The sequence below is a fragment of the Biomphalaria glabrata genome, chromosome 16, assembly GCF_947242115.1.
Source record: "Biomphalaria glabrata chromosome 16, xgBioGlab47.1, whole genome shotgun sequence".
Taxonomy (NCBI): Eukaryota; Metazoa; Mollusca; class Gastropoda; family Planorbidae; genus Biomphalaria; species Biomphalaria glabrata.
In genome coordinates, this window is record NC_074726.1 from 13,192,429 (window position 1) to 13,216,002 (window position 23,574).

General features: G+C 35.3%; 1 protein-coding gene across 4 annotated transcripts in view; it reads right to left on the reverse strand.

The window, feature by feature from the left end:
- The window catches only part of LOC106062037 (uncharacterized), a 44,588-nt gene extending 23,505 nt beyond the window's left edge, over positions 1 to 21,083 (reverse strand). Inside the window, exons 1-9 of one of the 4 annotated variants that reach the window (XM_056014635.1) lie at positions 21,004 to 21,083; positions 18,962 to 19,007; positions 18,043 to 18,168; positions 8,219 to 8,268; positions 6,140 to 6,309; positions 4,841 to 4,903; positions 3,581 to 3,719; positions 1,300 to 1,430; positions 361 to 531 (exon numbers count right to left, since the gene is read on the reverse strand). In XM_056014635.1, the coding sequence (XP_055870610.1) occupies positions 361 to 531; positions 1,300 to 1,430; positions 3,581 to 3,719; positions 4,841 to 4,903; positions 6,140 to 6,309; positions 8,219 to 8,243 (699 nt within the window). In that variant the 5' untranslated portion in view covers positions 8,244 to 8,268; positions 18,043 to 18,168; positions 18,962 to 19,007; positions 21,004 to 21,083. Of the gene's footprint in view, positions 1 to 360; positions 532 to 1,299; positions 1,431 to 3,580; positions 3,720 to 4,840; positions 4,904 to 6,139; positions 6,310 to 8,218; positions 8,269 to 11,921; positions 12,063 to 18,042; positions 18,368 to 18,961; positions 19,008 to 21,003 lie in introns of those variants that run through there. The other 3 variants (XR_008775452.1, XM_056014633.1, XM_056014634.1) reach the window with 3 other exon arrangements.
- Positions 21,084 to 23,574: the final 2,491 nt, after the last annotated feature.

The window sequence follows — 23,574 nt, forward strand, 5'->3', positions numbered from 1 at the left end:
TTTTAGTTCATTGTATGTCATTCCTGCACCCATTAAAGACTCATCAGATTTAAGTAAATTATTTTTTTTTTAAATTGGCCTCAATATGGAGCTCCTGAACCCCACTTTGTAGAGCCTCACGTCCCTTGTCACATGAGATTTATTTATATGCTTTTTTAATTTGATGAACAACGGAGCTGTGTTCTCTCAAAAATGAAAACCGAAATTTTACGGCTTTATAATATAAACTCCGAGTTGACTCCCCTTAATCACTAAACTTTTATTTTACGAATGGGTAAATGTCTAGAATAATCTAGATGTAGCTAACTACCGTTCCCTACTCCGACCCTGGAAACAAATAAATGAAAGACTTGAGCCTACTTGTTTGGAAACATGCTCTTGAGTCTCTAGAGCCTTATGTTTCGTCTTGTGTTTTGTATGCTTATTTCCCTTGAAGCTGGGTGTATTTCTCGTGGAGTCAGGTGTGACCTCTTGTAATAGGCGTGTCAATTCAGAATCGGGAACAGCCAGCTTTTCCTCTTTCTCTTCAAGCTGAAACAAAATAGTTCAAATTTATTTTTTGTTTTGTTTTGTTTGTTTACTAGTCCTACTTTTTTTTTGCACTCTCTTCATGGAGAGATAAGCAAAAGTTGGTCAAAATGTGCAGCGTGCTCTGAATATGGAACACGTGTTGAATACAAAATGGAGGGAAAAAAGACATAAAAAGTAGGCCTAATTGTAATCATGCGAATGATGTGGGTTCCATCCCCATACTAAGTGGCATATCTAGAGATTAAAGGGGGGGGGGGGGGCTTTACCTCTTAAGGGGTCCCTGTATTTTGACATTCAACATCATGCCTCAGATAATTTACATAATAAATATAAAAATTAATAATATATAACTCAGGTTACTCCCTAAGAGTAACCCCACACGGAAAGAGTTAATCTGTGTGGAATACATGCAACACTAACTTATATAACAACATGAATAGCAAGATTAAATGGCATTGGCTTAATATTAAATATTTAATGTAAAAAAATTTCGGTAAACCGTTTTGGGGCCCTCTCAAGTGAGGGCCCAGGGGGACTTTCGAATTAAGACCCCCCCCCCCTCATCCTAACTTCGCCACGGCCCATATTGGCCAATATGTTTTATTGACAAATATGAAATGAATGTTAAGTTAACTATTATTTGAAAATAAAAAAGCAATTGATTTTCGTTTGATATTTAATAAATATATGGTTTGAAATAATCAGTATTAAATTTTCTGGACATGCGTTAAGTGACCAAATGACCATCATTACAAGAAAATGGCGTACATTTTGTGGATGTTTCGATGCCACGTTGTCAAGCAGTTTTTTGTCGTCTGCTTTTTCTTTTGTCTTTTCTGTTTCTGGCTGCACGCCGAGGTTAAACTCTACTCGGTGAAGTTTCTTGGATCCGCTTTGATCTGTTGAATAAAAAACAATGTTTAAACGAGTAATGGTATTTTTTTAAATTAACTACTTCTTTATGTTAAAATAATAGAGTAAACATTCATATGTTATGTGGCATTGCTCTGGATCGTTAGAAGCGTTACACTCGATCAACTGAGCTACCAAGACAAGCTTTTTAAATGTGCGAAATTATAGCTTGATATACATGATTCCATTTTTTGCTTGAGTTCTTTACTTTTGTCTTCTAACCAGCTTTCATCCTTTTATCACCTTCCCGAGGATTCTGTCTTCTAACCAGCTTTCATCCTTTTATCACCTACCCGAGGATTATGTCTTCTAACCAGCTTTCATCCTTTTATCACCTACCCGAGGATTATGTGTTCTAACCAGCTTACATCCTTTTATCACCTACCCGAGGATTATGTGTTCTAACCAGCTTTCATCCTTTTATCACCTACCCGAGGATTCTGTCTTCTAACCAGCTTTCATTTTTTTTATCACCTACCCGAGGATTCTGTGTTCTAACCAGCTTTCACCCTTTTATCACCTACCCGAGGATTCTGTGTTCTAACCAGCTTTCACCCTTTTATCACCTACCCGAGGATTCTCTGTTCTAACCAGCTTTCACCCTTTTATCACCTTCCCGAGGATTCTGTCTTCTAACCAGCTTTCATCCTTTTATCACCTACCCGAGGATTATGTGTTCTAACCAGCTTTCATCCTTTTATCACCTACCCGAGGATTATGTGTTCTAACCAGCTTTCATCCTTTTATCACCTACCCGAGGATTCTGTCTTCTAACCAGCTTTCATCCTTTTATCACCTACCCGAGGATTCTGTCTTCTAACCAGCTTTCATTTTGTTATCACCTACCCGAGGATTCTGTGTTCTAACCAGCTTTCACCCTTTTATCACCTACCCGAGGATTCTCTGTTCTAACCAGCTTTCACCCTTTTATCACCTACCCGAGGATTATGTGTTCTAACCTGCTTTCATCCTTTTATCACCTACCCGAGGATTATGTGTTCTAACCAGCTTTCATCCTTTTATCACCTACCCGAGGATTCTGTCTTCTAACCAGCTTTCATCCTTTTATCACCTACCCGAGGATTATGTGTTCTAACCAGCTTTCATCCTTTTATCACCTACCCGAGGATTCTGTCTTCTAACCAGCTTTCATCCTTTTATCACCTACCCGAGGATTCTGTCTTCTAACCAGCTTTCATTTTGTTATCACCTACCCGAGGATTCTGTGTTCTAACCAGCTTTCACCCTTTTATCACCTACCCGAGGATTCTCTGTTCTAACCAGCTTTCACCCTTTTATCACCTACCCGAGGATTATGTGTTCTAACCTGCTTTCATCCTTTTATCACCTACCCGAGGATTATGTGTTCTAACCAGCTTTCATCCTTTTATCACCTACCCGAGGATTCTGTCTTCTAACCAGCTTTCATCCTTTTATCACCTACCCGAGGATTCTGTCTTCTAACCAGCTTTCATTTTTTTATCACCTACCCGAGGATTCTGTGTTCTAACCAGCTTTCACCCTTTTATCACCTACCCGAGGATTCTCTGTTCTAACCAGCTTTCACCCTTTTATCACCTACCCGAGGATTCTGTGTTCTAACCAGCTTTCACCCTTTTATCACCTACCCGAGGATTCTGTGTTCTAACCAGCTTTCACCCTTTTATCACATACCCGAGGATTCTGTGTTCTAACCAGCTTTCACCCTTTTATCACCTACCCGAGGATTCTCTGTTTTAACCAGCTTTCACCCTTTTATCACATACCCGAGGATTCTCTGTTCTAACCAGCTTTCACCCTTTTATCACCTACCCGAGGATTCTGTGTTCTAACCAGCTTTCATCCTTTTATCACATACCCGAGGATTCTGTGTTCTAACCAGCATTCATCCTTTTATCACATACCCGAGGATTCTGTGTTCTAACCAGCATTCATCCTTTTATCACCCCCCTTAGACTTTAGTCTATGAAAAAGGCTTATAATGTGACTTCAGTCTAAGCCTCTAGGGCTTCTTTCACAGTATTTCCACCAGAACAGTCCGAGGTCTTTATATGAACATTGAGTAGTGGAGTCCTCAACCAACACATTTCTAAAACTAACAAATTGTTTAAAGCTACGAAACTCGTAGGCCACTTACACTCATGCCTGACTTTGGTGAAACCATCCTTCTTGGTCACCACCATCGTATCTGTGTGACGTAGGAGCTCATTGTGAGTTGACTTTTCTTTCACTTCAGTCTGAATGCTGGCCGTTTTGACTTTGAGATTTTTCGAACCCTAAATGACATGGCAGACCAAGCATATAAGCAAATAGATCTATGAACCACATGAGTGTATCATGAAAATACGCAAACGTGAACTAAGCTATACACTACGTGAACTAAGCTATACACTACGTGAACTAAGCTATACACTACGTGAAATAAGCTATACACTACGTGAACTAAGCTATACACTACGTGAACTAAGCTATACACTACGTGAACTAAGCTATGCACTACGTGAACTAAGCTATACACTACGTGAACTAAGCTATACACTACGTGAACTAAGCTATACACTACGTGAACTAAGCTATGCACTACGTGAACTAAGCTATACACTACGTGAAATAAGCTATACACTACGTGATCTAAGCTATACACTACGTGAAATAAGCTATGCACTACGACAAACAACCTTGTTCTCTTCTAGAACATTTTAAGGGATTGAACTTAGAATAATGTTAGGGTCACTTGTGTTTTAGAAGACTATTTCAAGTCGAAACGTATCATCAAAAAAATAAAAATAGTCATAAGCTTAAATTTCATCACTTGCATAACAATAACAATTAAGAGAACAATAACAATTATGAATGGTAGAAACCCGAGAAGGAATAACTTATTAAATACTGTAGTGACCTCACAACTGAGAAAAAGTAGATAAAGAGTCAAGAAAAAAGATAGTAAATAAAGTGTTAAATTACATAGTGGGACTAAACCCTACATATTTAGCAAATATAAATGAATACTCAAGGATTAATTTCCCTTTTTTTGGTATCAAACAAAATAATTAATTTCCAAAGATTGCCCAAAGGCTGAGGCCTATTTTAGACAAACCAAGCTATTGCACTTGATACGAAAATTCACCTACTTAACACAATCGGTTATCCCAGCTGTGATGCAGCTGCCTAAATTGAGAGAAGACTAATGGATTTTAGGGTTAAGGTTAGGGTTAGGATCTAAGTCTAAGTCTAAAAAAAAACAATAATTAATTGACTAATTGTTTTTATTTTATTGTTCATGTCTATGCCAATGAATAATTCTGCAAAATTTGAACAAATGAAGGGCTGTGGGAGAAATAACGTGTACACACATTTTACCACAGACAGATTTGATAGAAGCTTTGTAAAAACATACATTTTCTTTGTCTTTCTTTATCTTCCAACCGTCAGGGAGGTATCGAGGATCAAATTCTGGAACCTGTAAGAGTTACGTCATCATTAGACATGAAATCATCACTTTTCTTTATTACAATCTGTGAAAGGAATCTTAGTTAACACATTAAAATTAAAATTGTGCATAGTACGAACAAGTCATGGTGGATCAGGAGCAGACGTGCATCAGGAGGAGACGATATAGACCATCATACCTCTCCCTCCCCTACATTTTTGAGAGGAGAAATTACTAAATGTGTGTAATTAGTTTGATTTGAATTCCTATTTGATCCAGACTACTATTTGTAATACATGATTTGTTTCAGCCCTCTCTTCCTTTTCCTCTCCCCTATCTCAAAACTCATGACGTCAAGCAGATCTTTAGCAGAGTACAAAATCTAACCAATGAGGAATACAAGAGTGAGCTATGAGCTCCCTAGCGGGGTCCCAATTGATTTCCTGTATTCCGAAACTGCCGAAAATATATTTTCTTGTTATAAAAAAAATTGAAAGCAGCGCTGAACATATGTAACGGAACACTGTTTTGCGTTTGGTGAGGTTTAACGTGTTAAGAAAAGTTTTGTTTTTTTTTAAATTTCATTCAAAGCCTTAAATAGTGAAGAAAATTATAATATTTTTTAAAGTTATAATGATTGTTCTTGCAGCCAAAATATTTTAGATTTTTTGTTGTACTCTAGCCCTTTAGACCACTCCGAGAAAGATTCCTGGTTAATCGAGTGCATAGATCTACTTGACATTTATTATATTCCATTGAAAGGAGATGCACAAAATGTTCCTGAACATTAATTTATTAAACGTTTCAATACTATACTGCCTACATGTGGAAATACCTGAAGACGTATAGTCCTTTCAAGAGAATATTTTTTCTCTTTCTTTAGCCGAATTTAAATTTCTTTTTTTTTTTTTTACTTGGAAAAAAATATACAACGGTCAAATTAGAAGTTTCCCAGTGTGACAAATGAGCTATTAATTCTTTTCCCAGTATACAGCAACTGTCTTTTTTTTTTAAAGAAAATCGTTAGAGCCGTTTTTGATATCTGTGTCCAGATTTTGTCCACCCTTTGCCCACCCAGAAGGGTTTAGGTTCCATGAAGATACTAGTTGAATAGAGCTATTGTAAAAAAAAAATGGTTTCATTGATATTTAGAAAGTAGGCCTTCGACTATAGCTTTTTTTTTTATTTGCTGATTAATTCCAATCCAAGAAAGACTTTTTTTACTTGTTAAAATGTAGAACGTATGTAAACAATAATTATATCTACCGGTTTGAGTTGCCAGACAGGTTTGGGTGATTCAGGCTGTACAAAATGCAGTCGTCTGCGAACAACGGAGTTGGGAATGTAGCCATCGGGAGCAATAATGGGTCGTTTGGTAAGCAGAAGTCTCTCCCATGGTGTCAGAAGTTGTAATCTCACGTCATCACAGTCCAATTCTGAAATTCATTAACATTGTAAATTAAAATTTAACTTTTTTCAACCTTTTATAAATGAATTTTAAAAAAAAAAACTTTTCAATACATTGATCCTTTTCATTATAATAACATTTCTTTTAGAAAACATTTATCTTGTCAGTAAGTTAATTAAATTAACCATTACAGACTTGGTGCTGCCTGAGGCAGGGGGGACGGAAAGATCCTCTGTTTCTATTGCTGATGGGGAACGAGGATGTCTTGGCTAGCACAATGACGAACCGCCTTTTACTTTCCCCAGCAAATGTCAGGCACACACACGATTCCGAGCAACACTTTTCAGCTTCAACGCAATTGTGAAATCGTTCGTTAGAGGAGAAGAATACGACGATAGGGTCGCAAAACACAACCCCCAAGGGCATGCTAAGGAATTGTACAGAAAGAGATGGAAGAGTGCCTCAACAGCCCTATTCCTACACTCAAAGGGGGGGGGGGCTTTTAAGGCGGACACACAACGCCATTATGGTACAGAAAAGGATAATAATGGGATTTCTCCGGGGCTAGTTTCTAGCACATCCCCCCCCCCCCCCCCAGAAAGAAAACCCAGAGGTGTTACAAATTTGCTTCTGCTTGGATCCCTCTGTGAGAGAACAATTGTTCAAACAGGCCGGAGGATGGGGATCTTCCATTGGCCTAGAGGAAAGTTTCAAAAGACTTAGTCTCTACTCTTACGACAATGACACATTTTTTAGATAGAGTTATGTAGACTCAGAGGCGTTTTAAAAATCCCAAAATTAGAAATCACTGGGAACCCAAGACACACCCTTTCCCGGTTCAAAGCAAAGCGCTATAACGCTGGGTCACCACGACCTTTCTTTAACTTAGTCTATTCTAAAATATTAGGATGGAATGTTTTAACAAGAAGGCATGTGGGAATGAAATAGTGGGAACATCGCCTGTTTCTCAAACGCGTTCTTTTGACGCCATCGAAACGAAAAAGATTCCCCTAACCCCCACCGTTTTCAAGCTCCTTGAGCTTCAAAAATTCATTCTGGTTTGCTCTATGAAGCACTATTTCCCCTGGTAACAAAACAGCAGGTCGTATAACTGAGTGTGGAACTAACCGTTACCGAAAAAAGAGTGAGACAATCTAGGCAGTCGAGCATGTAAGTTTGTAATAACTTTGATCGTTGTTAGATCATCCTAAATTTCAACAAAGCGTCCTGCAGCTAACGGGCCTGTTTTGTTCACTCAAAGGACGGCAACAGAAACCATCGCAATTCAACAGGTAGAAATTTGATTATTCTGACGTACAAAGGACATACAGATTCCAGAACCGCATTGGCGAAGACGTACATGTTGTGCGATTTCTTCTTTAAAGAACCGTTTGAATCGAGACCAATCGTTAGGTCTAAAAGTCTAAACACTGAACGCCACGTGGCAACGAGCTATTAATCTAAACTGCCCACAGGTTGTGACGTTGCAGGACAGTGTTCAGGCCTTCTGTAACGAATGGTCACGTTTGAATGGATCAAGTTGCAGACACCTCTCCAACTAAGTATAAAAGATTCTTCTTAGAAGATAAAATGACGTCCCATAATTTAGGGATCAAATTTGCAATCAGTAGTTATAGGGTCTCCTTTTTTGTTTACTCTATAATGGATCTATAACTTCAATGCTAATACAATTTTTTCTTCCTAGAAAAAAAAGATTGTCTTTTTCTTTGTTGGCATGTCGCGCGGCCCACAGTATGAGAAATGATTATATAGATATAATAAGGCTTGTCTTCGAGTCCGAAGATTAATTACGAATGAAGTATTTCCCGTGGCTACGTAGCCCCAACTGTGACCTACATATTTTGCCACATTTATATAGAAGTGTTTAATTAATACATGTAGCGATTCAAATTAGAAATGCAATCGGTAAAAGTTACCTTTCAAAAATTCTTGAAAATCCATCCTTTGCTTGTATCTGTTTGATGCTCTACGAAAAAAAAATAAGGAAAGAGACCTAGTTCTTAGAAAATAATTTTGAAAGTATCCAGAGTTTTCCGCAAAACAATTTTAAAATGATCTGTAAAAAGAGATCTGTATTGGAGTCAAATAAGTCATATTTCTTTTAATAGAAAAGATGTTCTTTTTTAACGAGCTTTTTTTTTTTTTTAAATAAACCAAATGTGTATATAAATGTGTATATATATATATATATATATATATATGTATATAACCCGAAATCTGGCAGGCCATTTCGCGGCCTTCACATGGCAATGTGCGAAATGGAACGCGTTTCACTATTTGACCAACCAGTTCGCGAATTCGCTAACGAAGATCGGCCAAAGTCGGCAGAAAATGGACATGAGCACATATTTTTTGTATGCCTATGATAATTACATGATATACCAGATAGTTTAATTTTATTTAAGGATTTGATTGCCAGGGGGGACAACAAAAGTTTTTGTGCCTGTTTGTCTTTTCTATCGTTGTCTTGTCTCTTTTGTGATGGTTACCCGACAAAATAGCGCGGACAAGTTAGCGCCGTCAAAATAGTGCGAAATTTACCGAAATAGCGCACGCAGACTTATTTTTAATATGTATAATAAGTAACGGATTTTTCAAATTGAAGTTCCTGGAAAGGATTTTTTTTAGGCTTCTAGCTGCGTTATTTGTTCGTAGCTAGGAATTTTCCGTCGTATGGGACCCGGGGGCTTGACCTCTTTGGGGGCCCCTGCATTTTGCGTAATATTTAATTTTTAATGTGAAAAACACGCATTTGCCCCCCCCCCCTTTCTCAAGTAGGGGCCCGGGGGGATTTTAAAATTCCTCTCCCCACCCTAGCTACGCCACTGAGCTAAGAATAGCTTCGTATCACGCAATCAGAAAGTCTCCTGCATTAAGACTGTGGTGATGCTCTAATGAACCATGATCTTCTAATGACTCTTTGGGTCAATTTAAGTCAATTATATCACACGAGGGATTCTCAGTCTGTTGTACTATTTTGCGGCTTACTGTTACAAAATGGATAGGTTAGGTATTGATGAATTGATGGACAAGGCAAATTAATCAAATAACAATGATACAATAGCATTTAGTATGCATTTAATCTAATGATAAATGAATTATATTCTAGAATTCTTTTTTCGACATTTTAGTTATCTTTCAACTACACTAGTCTATAATCAAAAATATTCTAACAGATCTAATCGATTCCCTCTAGTACAAAAAATATTGGCCAGGTAAACACGCCCATCTTATGCCAGTTTAAAGGTGGCCTGTTTACACAGTGGAATTTTTTTTTTACTTTTTTTTTTTCTGTTTGCGTCTAAGAAAGACAAGCTTTGCACTATGCACGTATTGTACTGCTTGTCAGATCTAGTGCCATTGTCAAATCGATGGACGCTCCGACGATTTCCTGTCTAAATGGTCAACCGATGTTCAATATCGGTTACCGATAATGTTGGAAATCGAACTTTTTTTTTTCAGTCCATAAAATTTGTAGACCGGTACAATGTTTTGACAACTAAACCTTTTATATTAGATTAGTTTGGATTAAATTAGAAATGTGTTTGTTTAATTGTAAAATTAGGAAGAAAATATTCTAAAGAAGATCTGGGTCTTAATAGTAGGCCTACTATAGGCCTACTTGTAGGAAATGCTCAATACTACAAAAGACTTTTAATTTATTTTTTTGTAATGGTCTGGAAATGCGTGTTTTTTTTTTCCCCATTTGTTTTTTTTTTTTGTTTTTTTTTTAGGTTTATTATAACTGAGTGTAAAGTTTGTGGTCTATATTTAGAGATCAGAGAAATGTTTAGATGTGTTTTCTTAATGTAAAGATGAGATAACTATTTAAATGTCCGTTCCTTATGTAAGATGAGAGAAATATTTAATTGTGTGTTCTTTATGTAGAGATGAGAGAACTATCTAATTGTGTGTTCTTTATATAAAGATGAGAGAACTATTTAATTGTGTGTTCCTTATGTAAAGATGAGAGAACTATTTAATTGTGTGTTCCTTATGTAAAGATGAGAGAACTATTTAATTGTGTGTTCTTTATGTAGAGATGAGAGAACTATTTAATTGTGTGTTCCGTATGTAAAGATGAGAGAACTATTTAATTGTGTGTTCCTTATGTAAAGATGAGAGAACTATTTAATTGTGTGTTCCTTATGTAAAGATGAGAGAACTATTTAATTGTGTGTTCCTTATGTAAAGATGAGAGAACTATTTAATTGTGTGTTCTTTATGTAGAGATGAGAGAACTATTTAATTGTGTGTTCCTTATGTAAAGATGAGAGAACTATTTAATTGTGTGTTCCTTATGTAAAGATAAGAGAACTATTTAATTGTGTGTTCCTTATGTAAAGATGAGAGAACTATTTAATTGTGTGTTCCTTATATAAAGATGAGAGAACTATTTAATTGTGTATTCCTTATGTAAAGATGAGTGAACTATTTAATTGTGTGTTCCTTATATAAAGATGAGAGAACTATTTAATTGTGTGTTCCTTATGTAAAGATGAGAGAACTATTTAATTGTGTGTTCCTTAGGTAAAGATGAGAGAACTATTTAATTGTGTGTTCCTTATGTAAAGATGAGTGAACTATTTAATTGTGTGTTCCTTATATAAAGATGAGAGAACTATTTAATTGTGTGTTCCTTATGTAAAGATGAGAGAACTATCTAATTGTGTGTTCTTTATATAAAGATGAGAGAACTATTTAATTGTGTGTTCTTTATATAAAGATGAGAGAACTATTGAAATGTGTGTTCCTTATGTAGAGATTTGAGAACTATTTAAACGTGTGTTCTTTATGAAGTGATTTGAGAACTATTTAAAAGTGTGCTCTTTATGTAGAGATAAGAGAACCATTTAAATGTGTGTTCCTTATGAAGAGATTTGAGAACTGTCTAAAATATGTGTTTTTTCATGTAGAGATCATAGAGATGAGTAGAATGTAGTTTATATGGAGAGATCAGAGACCCGAGTGTAAACTTGTTGCCAATCCAAATTTTGCGTTTTATTTCTTGAAAGTGTGTTACTGGTTAGACACACGTAAAATTGATGTTTCTGTATAATATCCTATAACTCATTGATGTTTCTGTATAATATCCTATAACTCATTGATGTTTCTGTATAATATCCTATAACTCATTGATGTTTCTGTATAATATCCTATAACTCATTGATGTTTCTGTATAATATCCTATAACTCATTGATGTTTCTGTATAATATCCTATAACTCATTGATGTTTCTGTATAATATCCTATAACTCATTGATGTTTCTGTATAATATCCTATAACTCATTGATGCAGTAATAAGGGGCCCTTGATGACCAACATTAAAAATTAACATTCTGTCATCATCAAGAAGTACATGGAAGTCTATTTATAAGCGCTGGTTAAGTGTGTCTATGTGTTGTTGTTTTTTTCGAGTGTGAATGTTGTTCGTATGTGCATGTATGTCGTGCATCTAGATTGTTATTGTACAGTAGTTACGCTGAGGTTGTCAATTGTAGTCAAAGTGAATTTCCATTTGTTTGGATCAATAAAGTTATCTTATCTTATCTTACCCAAAAAAAAAAAAACAACATCAACACAACAACAACAAATAAACCAACAAAACTATTACTGACCATTAGTCAAAGTGTTATGGAGTGCCCAAAGTCTGGGTATTTTGTGCCATGCACTTCTCGTTCTCTCTCAAAAGTGAACGATGTAGCATACGAATACAAAGAGATTACACTGAGTATAAAGAAATGACGTACATTTAAATAAAGGAGATATTAGCCTACTACATGGAAGTGGAATTAAATAGACGGAAGTCACGGAACACATGAAATAAAACAAAATACTTTAAAAATAACAAAGCTTACATTAAGAACAAGATTACAAAGAGAGTTTGTGTTACACAAACTCAGAGGCGGCCCCCGTCGAAGTCGGATCCCTGTCGGATCTGCATATTCGCAAATAATATTCAAGAGGTGATTTAATTTTGATGTAAAATGTTTTACACGTTTCGGATGTTCCTTCAGAGTTGAAGATAATTACTTCCTAGTCCAAACCTCCCGCAGGACGACGGGGGATGGGAGCGGGCAGGGTTTGAACCCTGGGCCATCCATAAATCTGAACGACAGTCCAGCGCGCAAACCGCACGACCAGGCAGCCATCCGATGGTCAAAAGTAATAATGTTTCAAAGATTCATTTGCCGTAAATTTAAATTTAAATTTAATAAAAAAATAGTAGATTAGTTTTAGTATATTAAAACATTACAATATTGATCAAAACGTTTGGAAATGAAAATCTACACTTTTTTTTTACACTTTAAGTTTAGAAATTGAAATTCTACATCTTAATCTAGTCTATTTTAGTCTAAACTAGATCTAGAAATTCTAGATCTAGACTCTAAAATAATTTTAATTAGAATATAAATCCAGATCTAGATATACTGTAATAAAAATCTAGATCTAGTTTAAAAAATCTAGATTAGATCTAAATCAAAATATCATTCCTTTTTTAAACGCGAGTCACATAACGAGGCTTAATAAACATTACTATACCGAGTTCTTTTTTCATTTCATTTGAAGAATTAATTCCATATAACGTCAGAGGGAAAAAAAAAAACACTACGTCACACGGCCTAGCTAGACTAAAAATCGCCTTCATCTATAAGAGCCATTTATCGAGTGTTCATAGACTTTGGTGCACCGAGTGCGTTCTTTAAGCATTTCATTTAAAGAATTCATTCCATATGACGTCAAAGGAAAAAAAACACTACGTCACACGGCCTAGCTAGAATAAAAATCGCCTTCATCATTACGAGCCTTTTATCGAGTGTTCATAGACATTGGTGCACCGAGTGCGTTCTTTTAGCATTTCATTTAAAGAATTCATTCCATATGACGTCAAAGGAAAAAAAAAACACTACATCACAAGGCCTAGCTAGACTAAAAATCACCTTTATCAACACGAGCCATTTCTCGAGTGTTCATAGACATTGGTGCACCGAGTGCGTTCTTTTAGCATTTCATTTAAAGAATTCATTCCATGTGACGTCAAATGAAAAAAAAACACTATGTCACACGGCTTAGTTAGACTAAAATATGTTTTCATTAATACAAGCAATTTTTTCGAGGGTTAATAGACATTGGTGCACCGAGTGCGTTCTTTTAACATTACATTTAAAGAGTCCATTCATATGACGTCAAAGAAAAAAAATTCCATTACCTCACAATAGGCTAGTACCGGTACCATAAAAAAAAAATGTCTTTATTTACACGAGATATTTAACGAGGGTTCATAGACATTGGTGCACTGAGTTCTAATAGATATTATTTAAAAAGGATCAAAGCTACATTGTTTTTGCGTTTTGTCTGTCAGTCGGTCTGTCCGTTATCTTGATTTTAAAAAAAACAACTAAAAGTTATTAAAAATTGATTAACCTTTATTTTACGTTTCAAAACATCTCAATAATTTTTAGGTATGAACACAATTGAAAAGTTTATATAATAGATTGTTCCGGATGTTTGTAAAAATAGTAAAAGAAAAAGAGAATTTCAGATAAATGTAATACCGTTAATTAAATTTTTTGGATGGTCTCGTATAAAAATTAGATGTACTACAGCCACGTGGAGAGATTTTCATACCTTACTTTGGTGTTTGGATTCTGTTTTCCTTAAAAATCGGAACATTATATTAACGATAATTAGATTTTTTAATGTTTTAGGTAGAAAGTTAAATGTACTGTAAGAGAGTAGTGAGTTAAAATATTTTTCATAAAAATCCGTAAAAACATTATTTCGTAAATGAGAAGATTATTTGTTTATTAATTAGAAGAGGGAGTTCAAACAATTATTTGGCGTTAGTAGATTTTTAAATAAATTCGGAAATTTCTGGCGACGATTTGTAAGAAACAAAATCAGGAACTTTCTTTATCGATCACAAAACTTCTATGTTATGAAAATTAAATGTCTAAAAAGTAATTTTCAGTAATCAATTCCAGTAAATTACTTTTTTTAAAAGCCTTATGCGATTTCAAACAATCATTAGGCATAATTCATGTTTTATAAAACAATATCCGGAACATTTTTACACTTAATGACATATAAGTCAGTATAGAGATTATGATTTAGCATTAATATGCTATTTACATAAAAAACGGAACAACATATTATTGATAATGTGTTTTTGCAACGTTTAAGCATGGAAATTGAATGTAATATAAGTTAGAAGAGCAGACAAACATTTGTTGGCGTTGATTAGTTTTGCACAAAAAAATCCGGAACAATCAATTTTAGATACTTAAAACTATTGAGATGTTATGGGAGGAACATTAAAGGGTAAATCAGATTTTCAATAGCTTTTAGAGTTCTAGTTTTTTAAATCTAATCGTGACGGACAGACCGACCAACAGACAAAACGCACAAAAATAAGCTTCATTTATTCGGATGGGGGCACTAAACAAAAAATAAATAAAATCTGATTTTTAAAAAAAGTTTAAGGAATTGGTTTAGCACCTGATCATGTTGCGACGTTACGCTACTGCACGAAAATCGCTGCATAAAAAGTCCATTTAAAAAAATGTGCGTGATATTTACATACAAAGTGCATTATTAGCCTTTATAAACAAACAGAAATGTTTTCTTTTAATTTTAGCAGCTAGTTGACCAGAAAAAACGTCTTTAACTATTATTTGTATTTGTTGTAAACATTTCCTGTACATTTTAAAAATATATTTGACTTAGTGATACTGAAAATACACAAAAATTGTCCATCTTTGTTAGCATATTGTAACATTGCCTCCCTTACATTTACGTAATTGTTTTAGAATTGGTGTATTTTTATGAAAAAATCGCTTGCATAATTAATTTTATACATTAAACGGTTTGCTTTTAGAAAACCAAAAGTAGCCGTTGCACCTAAACTTTTCAAGCCGGATTTAATGATGAAATAATATTTTTCATATCTCTTCTAGTTTTCGAGATCTGAGTGTGACAGACGGACAGACGGACATTTTGCACAAACCTAAAAGCGGCTTTTTCCCCTTACGGGGGCCGCTAATAAAAAGTAAAAAAAAAGTAAAGTTCCCCATTCAGACACTGCGTTCTATAGGGCAGATGATGTATATTAAGCGTAGTTGTATTAATTAGTTTGGATCAGTCGTGTAGTTAATTTGTTATAGATCTAGAATCTAGACTAACAATATGCGATTAGAAATATTTTGATTGATTTTTGTTTAGCGCAATGTAATGCTTCTAGCATTTTCAATACGCATTGATACTATCACTCTGGAATTGCCGCTTCTCAAGACCTATTGGTAAATGAGGAAGAGAAAAAAAAAAGTTACCACCGTGATTGTTTTTTGGGATGCATTTATTTAAAAAAGTTGAAAAGACCTGAATTCGAAATAGAAAACACTAACCACTATGCGAGGGAATCTAGGTTTTGTTTTGTTTTACATGTTTCGGATGTTCCTTCAGAGTTGAAGATAGTTTACTTCCTAGTCCAAACCTCCCGCAGGACGACGGGGGATGGGAGCCGGCAGGGTTTGAACCCGGGACCATCGATAAATTCAAACGACAGTCCAGCGTGTAAGCCACATGACCAGGCAGCCATCCGAATAGCTTATTTTAAAAAAAATATAGTTACATATTGTTAGTTTCAAACTTAAAAGCGGCGACCTACAAAGTATAAAAGGGGGGCTAATTCAACTTATACCATCATATCACTCAAGTACCATTTCTTTCCATTGTTTGATACCAAACATAATAATTAATTACCAATAGTCTAATTGATGTTTTTGTATTGATTCTTGTTTTGTCAGGTATAGGAAATAAGTGTGCGAAATCCGAGACTGGGTGTGGGAGAAGTATCGTATACCAACTTTTTACCAGACAGAAAGAGTGAGTTGATATAAGCTTTGTAAAAACGATGTCAAGGATATATGGAAGAGTGAATTAAAATTAGAAATCACAGTACCTAAAAAGTAGATATGCTTTAAATATTTGAGATTCTAAACAATGAACTGCTAATAGAATTAACGAAAGGGTATTTGCTATAAAAAAAAACGCTTTATACTTTAATAGTATCAACATGCTCAAAAACAAAACAATTAATTAAATCACTAGGATAAAAAAGCAATTGTAGCAATTTTCTTTCACGCCATTTGATAAAGAAATTGTAATGAAATGGCTTTAACGTTTAAAAACATCATATATAGAGAAAAATACTATGAGCTTACTCATAGGATCTCACAAGATGATGAAGTCTTATGTGTATGTCTATTACATAGTTATTTAAAGCTATTCACCAAGCGAGTTGTAAATCTTTTTATTATAACATACTACGAGAATAAAAGTTGTATGACACTTCAAAACTAATAAATAAAACAACAAATTGGAAGATTTCATATTTTTACTGTCTCAGTGTGTGACAATTGGGATGATTTCCTATATATTTATATTATACTTTATTATACAGATAGTATTAGAGTTATAGGATAATAGGCCTATGTGTCACACCCTTGTTGTTTTATTATACAGACAGTATTAGAGTTATAGGATATTAGGCCTATGTGTCACATCCTTGTTGACAGCTCAGCGTTCACAAAATGTAGAACAATTTATCTACACTTAAAGTAGGTCACACGTTCTCACACTTGGAAAGGTAAAAAAATATGCCAGACAGACGTTGATCAAAAAGTAGTTCAAAGCTACAGTAGGGAAATATATTTTAATATAGGTTAAATTTTTAAAATAGAAGAGTAGCTTCGAACAAGAGAGAGTTAGAAAGTTAGATCTAGAAGTCGCTAGTTTGAAAGCAAACAGTTCTTCAGTTTTATTGATAATCATTATTGTATCCTGTATCTACTTTATATATGAACTGTACATACATTTACAGCTTCAAGTTTAAGTTTAAAAGAATTAAACTCTATAAAAATATATCAGCACTGTGTCACTTTAATGTTTCTTTAAGTGTCTGCACTATAATTACGGCACCTCTGAATCCGCATATGTCACAAATATAAATATATCTTATCAAGATTATCACGTAAAAAAACATAATAATCACGTGACATATGTATAAACATAATAAGTCATAATAACATTAGTAACAAACTAAAATGTGTGTGTCATCGAAACTTTTTTTACACTGAAATTAATTGCCTAATCTTTAAAATTTCAAATTTGTTTATGTTTAAACCACGTTTTCATAAAGATAATGGCTTCGGCTAATTGTTTACACAGTATGTAACTAGTGAAATAAAGATAAAAATCCTTTTTTTTAAATCAAATTTATTTAAGGTGAAGAACTCTGCACTTACAAATATATCTCTCAAGATTGTAGAAGTTATTACTAAAAATTAATTGACTGATTGGTTAATTTTTAAATTATTTATTAATGTTTTGTAAGGTACAGTAAATAATTGCTTAAAGTTTAAACTTGTTCTGAGAATGGGTGTGGGAGAAATAATGTGTACAATTATGTAAGGGGACAAAACCAACATATTAAATCATATCTATGAATACTGAATTATCTATTTACCTTGTTGGTATAGGAAAATTAATAACCAGTAAATAACCTGTAATTAATTGATTATTTTTTTTTAAAATCAATTCGTGTATTTTTTACATTAATGAATAATTGTGCAAAGTTTCAACCTCATCCGAGATTGGGTGTGGGAGAAATAACGTATTGAAACTTGTTATCACACAGACTAAGTTAATATAAGAATATATAAGCAAACATATGCTTACCTTGTATCATACGATCTTGCTAAATCCTCCTAATAAATTTTATTTTAACTTGTGCTAATGTGATCTCTCAAATGAAAGTAAACTTCTTCGGTACCTTTGACCCAATCAACACACGACCACTTCAAACTGAAGGTAGAGAGTCTCAGCGTTGATCTTGGCAAGGCAGATGAGGGGATCAAGTGAACTGGCGAGTCGGAAGGACTCTTGGTCACCCACGCGATCAACATCCTACAGCAGTGACACACGCTCACTTTCTCACACACACACACATGTGATCATACTAACACACAGAGTAGTTATGCTTGCGCGATATCGATCGCATGTAAACAAAGATCCATATTTTTTTTTTTTTTTGGGGGGGGGGGGGCGCTTGTTAAACGAGTTTGAATGATTCCTTGATCAATCAACCAGATTATTGATGTAACGCTTTGCTATCGTGCATGTTCTTTTTTTTTCAGCGGTAACACCAATCTCGTGTTCAGGTTCAGATATACACAGTTGAAAAAGGTGATACTAACATTGATCCAGTGATTGATAATTATTTTTATGGTCCCCCTTTTTTTCCCATTTAATAAACATGTTGAAAATGTTGAAGTCGAGTAAGTTACAAGTGCTGTCGTAAGTTGTTGTTTTTTTTACATTTAAATTTTTTTCAAAAACAAAATCACAACATTTAAGAAAATATGGACGCCACTGAGCATTGAGGTTCTATTCTTTTAATCGAGAACAATTGTTAAGGCTAAGTAGCGATAATCAGCTGGATATTAAATCAACCCAAACTATTGCTTATAAATCAACTTGTTCTGACGGTATCTCTGGTCAAATTCAAGACAAGCAGAAATAAATGATAGCCTGGTCATGCAGTTTGCGCGCTGAACTGTCGGTCGGAGTTCTAGACGATCTCGGGTTCATACCTTACCTACTGCCTTTCCCCGTCGTCCTACAGGAGGTTATTATCTTCAACTCTGAAAAATATCAGAAACAAGTACAACATTTTACAAACATTTTATAAAATAAAATACGCTTCTCTTCTCATAATAGTTTTACATAAGCAGAAAAAATCTTAATAAATCTGTGTGAATGCGTTTTATTTTGTATGACTGTTTATAGTGCAATAATGTCTCATTCAGGGGCGGACTGGCTATATGGGCATTCGGGCAAATGCCCGGTGGGCCGGTATCCAAATGGGCCGGTAGGACCACAGTAAGTATCTTCTTTTTTTATATCACGTCTGTATTTTATAAGATAAAGGCCGCATGGATGCCACTATTAACTTGTTAAATTTTTCCTAGTATTCCTTTTTCAGGGGAAGGGGCCGCTGAGCGAAGTATTTTCTTAAAAAAAATTTATTTCCGAAATAATTTAATAGCCTACATCGGTAGAGCTTCATCTTTTTAGGGCCTATACACTTTACGATTAAAAAGCAACATAAAGTCTTTATTCCTTATAAGGACACAGTGTTCACTGAAAGCATATTTACAGCTATCGATACATTATCAAATTTAACATAATGATTTTGACGACAGGTTGACCTAGAACTGGATGTCCATATCATATAATATACAATTTATGGGCCGGATGGTTTAGAAATGTCCGGGCCGGTTTTGATACCCAGTCCACCCCTGTTCTCATTACTAAAACTTATGAAGTTCCTCCTACCATAAAATTTAGGTTTCTCTTAAATTTCCCCGACCCTGCCTCATGACCAAATTGACTGCCTTGTCGTGCGGTATGCGCGCTCGACTATCGTTCTGACTTCTCGATGGTCTTGGGTTCAAACCCTGCCCGCTGCCATCCCCCGTCGTCCAGCGGGAGGTGTACTAGAAAGTAAATTATCTTCAACTCTGAAGGAACATCCGAAACATGTCAAACATTTTACAAACTAACATTCTACAACTATGATAATACCGCCTCAATTTTGAGTAGAGTGCTCCGTTTAGAAGAAAATCTGGAGGACTGGCCGTGAGGCCATTTTGGCGAATGCGAATATATATATTTATGTTTATGGTTATAAGGGCAAATAGGAATGGATGTCCATCAATGTGAGGGCCGAGTTGTAAGCTTATGCCTGGAAAGATTTTAACACACGGTCCACCCCTGGTCTGAGCACGTAGGGTGTGCGTGTGTGGGTTGGTTGATAAGCTCCTAATAATAAAAAGAAAACCTTATCAATGACAAGCACTAAATTAGAGAAGCCCATTTATTTGTTCTTTCTGTGGCCGGTTATTAATCTGAAGGTCAAACAAGTGCCGAGAAGCAGAATGTCGGGCATAAAGAGAGATAATATTCTGGACAAACACCGCTCCGACGTTCCTAAGAGTGTTTACCACAGACTTTGTTCCACTTCGCCTGATCGGTGAACTTAAAGGCCTTCCCTTCCGCTGATCTGTAGACTTAAAAGTCTTCGTAGTTCATTGAAATGTCATTGTGTTTAAAAGACAAATTATTTAATGAGAGAGAAGTTGGGTGTTGGCTCGTCAATCCCCAACCTCTCTACCCGTTATATATAAAAAGTGAAAGAAAATATTGTATGTGTTAGCAGGTCAGGGATGGCTCGAGCTCCAGGTCAGATCTGGGCCTTTAGACTGCTAACAGAATTTCTATTACAAACAGTAGGCAGATAGTAGAGCTACTGGGTGGGTTTAATATGTGCACCTCAGTCTGAGACCAAGGGGCTAGAGTCCCCTAAGTAACCAGACAACACAACTAAACTAAACTAACTAATCTAACTAAAAGAAAACAGCTTTAATAAATGTATACAACAAACTTATATACACTTTATTTACGCAAGAAATAAATGATTCATAAAAATATATAGGCCTATAGACAAAAATAAACCAAACAAATAATCAACCCTACTGTATAATCTATACAACTACAAGCTAAAGCACTAAAGTGACTAATCAACCAAACCAACTGAACCATCTTTACTAAATTACACCAAACAATATTAATACTAACCAATAACAAATACAGACTAATAGATCTATGGTAACAGAGGCAGCAGACGTAGCGCAGTGCAGACTACTGCACAGTAGGCAGTTAAAACAGGGCAGTTTTTAAGGCAGACAGTTTTAAGGCAGTTGTTACACAGCAGGAATTATAGCCTGCAATTATCAAAATAAAAACACAAGAACAAATAAAAAGAACTAGACCTAGTCTAGCACATACAATACAGGCATGAGGCAACTACAATTACCTCCATGTAGCTAATAAAAGCCACAAATACTTTAAGTCTACACCACAAGTCAGACTAGACAATAAACATATAAATCTAAATCTACAAAAGCACAAATTTTTTTCTACAATACTAATATCAACTCTGGTAAAACGTTTGTACACGTTATTTCTCCAACAACCATACTCGGATCAAGTTGAAATTTTGTATAATTATTTGTTGTTTCTGACAAAACAAGAATCGATTTTTAAAAAGTAACCAATTCGTTAGAAATTGTACTTGACAAATGTGGCGGTATACAGTAAATTAGTCTCCTTTATAGTTTGTCTAGAGAATAAGGTCATCGCTTAAATGTTTGAAACTATAAAACCTTCTATTTTCTTAAGCACTTCGCTGGTACAGTGGCTAGTGTATTTGTTTGAACCTTCGAGTTCAAATTCAAATCGGACTATTTTTTTTAAAGTTCATTTGACACAATTACGTTTAATATAAGCTTTTTTTAAAGTATTTTTTTTTTATTTTTTGTTTCAGTTGCAGAATTCCGAGTAGCTGAGGTGACTAACGCCAAAGACTTACATATAGGAAACCCTAAGATGATGGACATTTTTCATATATGCATGTCTATTGTATTTTTATATACAGTTGTTCATCCATTGATATATTGAGGTAAAACTGAGTCAGATTTCATATTTGGGGATGATTAAGTAAGCGATTTGGCTTTTATATGTATATTAAGACCAGTTTATGCACCAACTTGCCTTAGCTGACATAGAAGAGAGCACCTGGTTGCATGCGGCTTCAGAACGCGACAGCTGGAGATCACTCAAAAAAGGCCGCAGGATACACATTTGAGAAAATTCGCTGTTCAGGACAGACTCAGACGGCGAAAAGAAAATGTTAATCGACCACAGGTGGACAATGGTTATGCTTGCCCTGGATGTGCCAAAATATGACCTATATATATATATATATATATATATATATATATATATATATATATATATATATATTATACATTATAAGAATTACCCATCCAGGTAGTCATTTCTTGCTTGCAGTGTGTATGTTTTTTTAGAATGAATATTCTTGCAAGCCTAATAATTATAATCTTGAAGCTATCTATGACTCTTAGTCTTTTAATGCACACATAGGTCAGCTCAACTGAGGTCTCTATAGGCAACAACGTACATTAGAACAGATTCAATCATATTAAATACATGATCAATAAATGAGCTTGCTATAGAATTCATAGTGTTTTTCATACTATCGCAATGTTGTGCTAGCTGTCACCCCTGGCGATAAAGTAGCCACGCTGCGACAACCAGGATGGCTGCCTGGTCGTGTGGTATGCACTTTGGACTGTCGTCACGGTGGTTTTGAGTTCTAGACCTGCCGTCCTACATGAGGTCTGGACTGTGAGTAATAATCTTCATTTTCGAAGGAATAACAAATCCGAATAACTCTGCGCCAATAGTCCTACGACGCATGTCAAGAGACGATTTAGCGTTAATTCCTTTGGCCTCTTGAGGGTGCAGCACACTTGATCCTTTTTTACTGCCAGTGGAACATAGGACCGTAACAGTAATTCGTCATCGAACTCTGCTCTGTTCCCCTCAGTTGGTCCAAGGCCATCCTGCCGTCTTTGCTTATTATTGTTTTACTTGATCTCCAGGTTGTCTTTGGAGCCCAGCATTTCTCTTCCCCTGTGGGTTCCAGACCAGAGCCTGTTTGCAGTATTTTCCCCTTGTTCTTCACAGTGTATGTCCAATCCAGACCCGATTGCGTCTTTTGGGTGCGACATAGACACACTTTTTCGTCAATGCTACAATGTTTAAATATTCTTGTACCATAGGGTACAGTTGGACCGTTGGAGAGTTCTGACAACATACTTGAGGCCCAAAGAAAAGCCCTTGCGAAAACATGCACTAGGACAAACTCGTACAAGTTCTCCTTCTTCCCGTGTAAGTGGAGTGGGTTGCTTGAATCAGCCAGGAAAACCAACGTCTTAAATAGACCCCGTAAGACAACGGCTTTGTCTACAATAGATGTGACAAAATATGTAAATAGCCACTGGGTTAGAGTAGTGATGTGAAACACTGTAGTCATCCTTAATATTCGGAATGGAAGAAGTTGCCATTCCTATGGTATTGTTGACTGCATATCTAGTTAACTTTAACGCTACATGGATTCATCTCTCCTAAAAGTGACACGCTTTCTTCTCAAAACCATTGAGTTGGGACATATCCCATGCTTCGTTGGGTTAACCAAAAAACAAACATAAAGACAAACTAAGACAAACTGTTTAACTCTTTTGTCCGATATGTACCTAAAGTGGATTATAGTTGCTATATGTT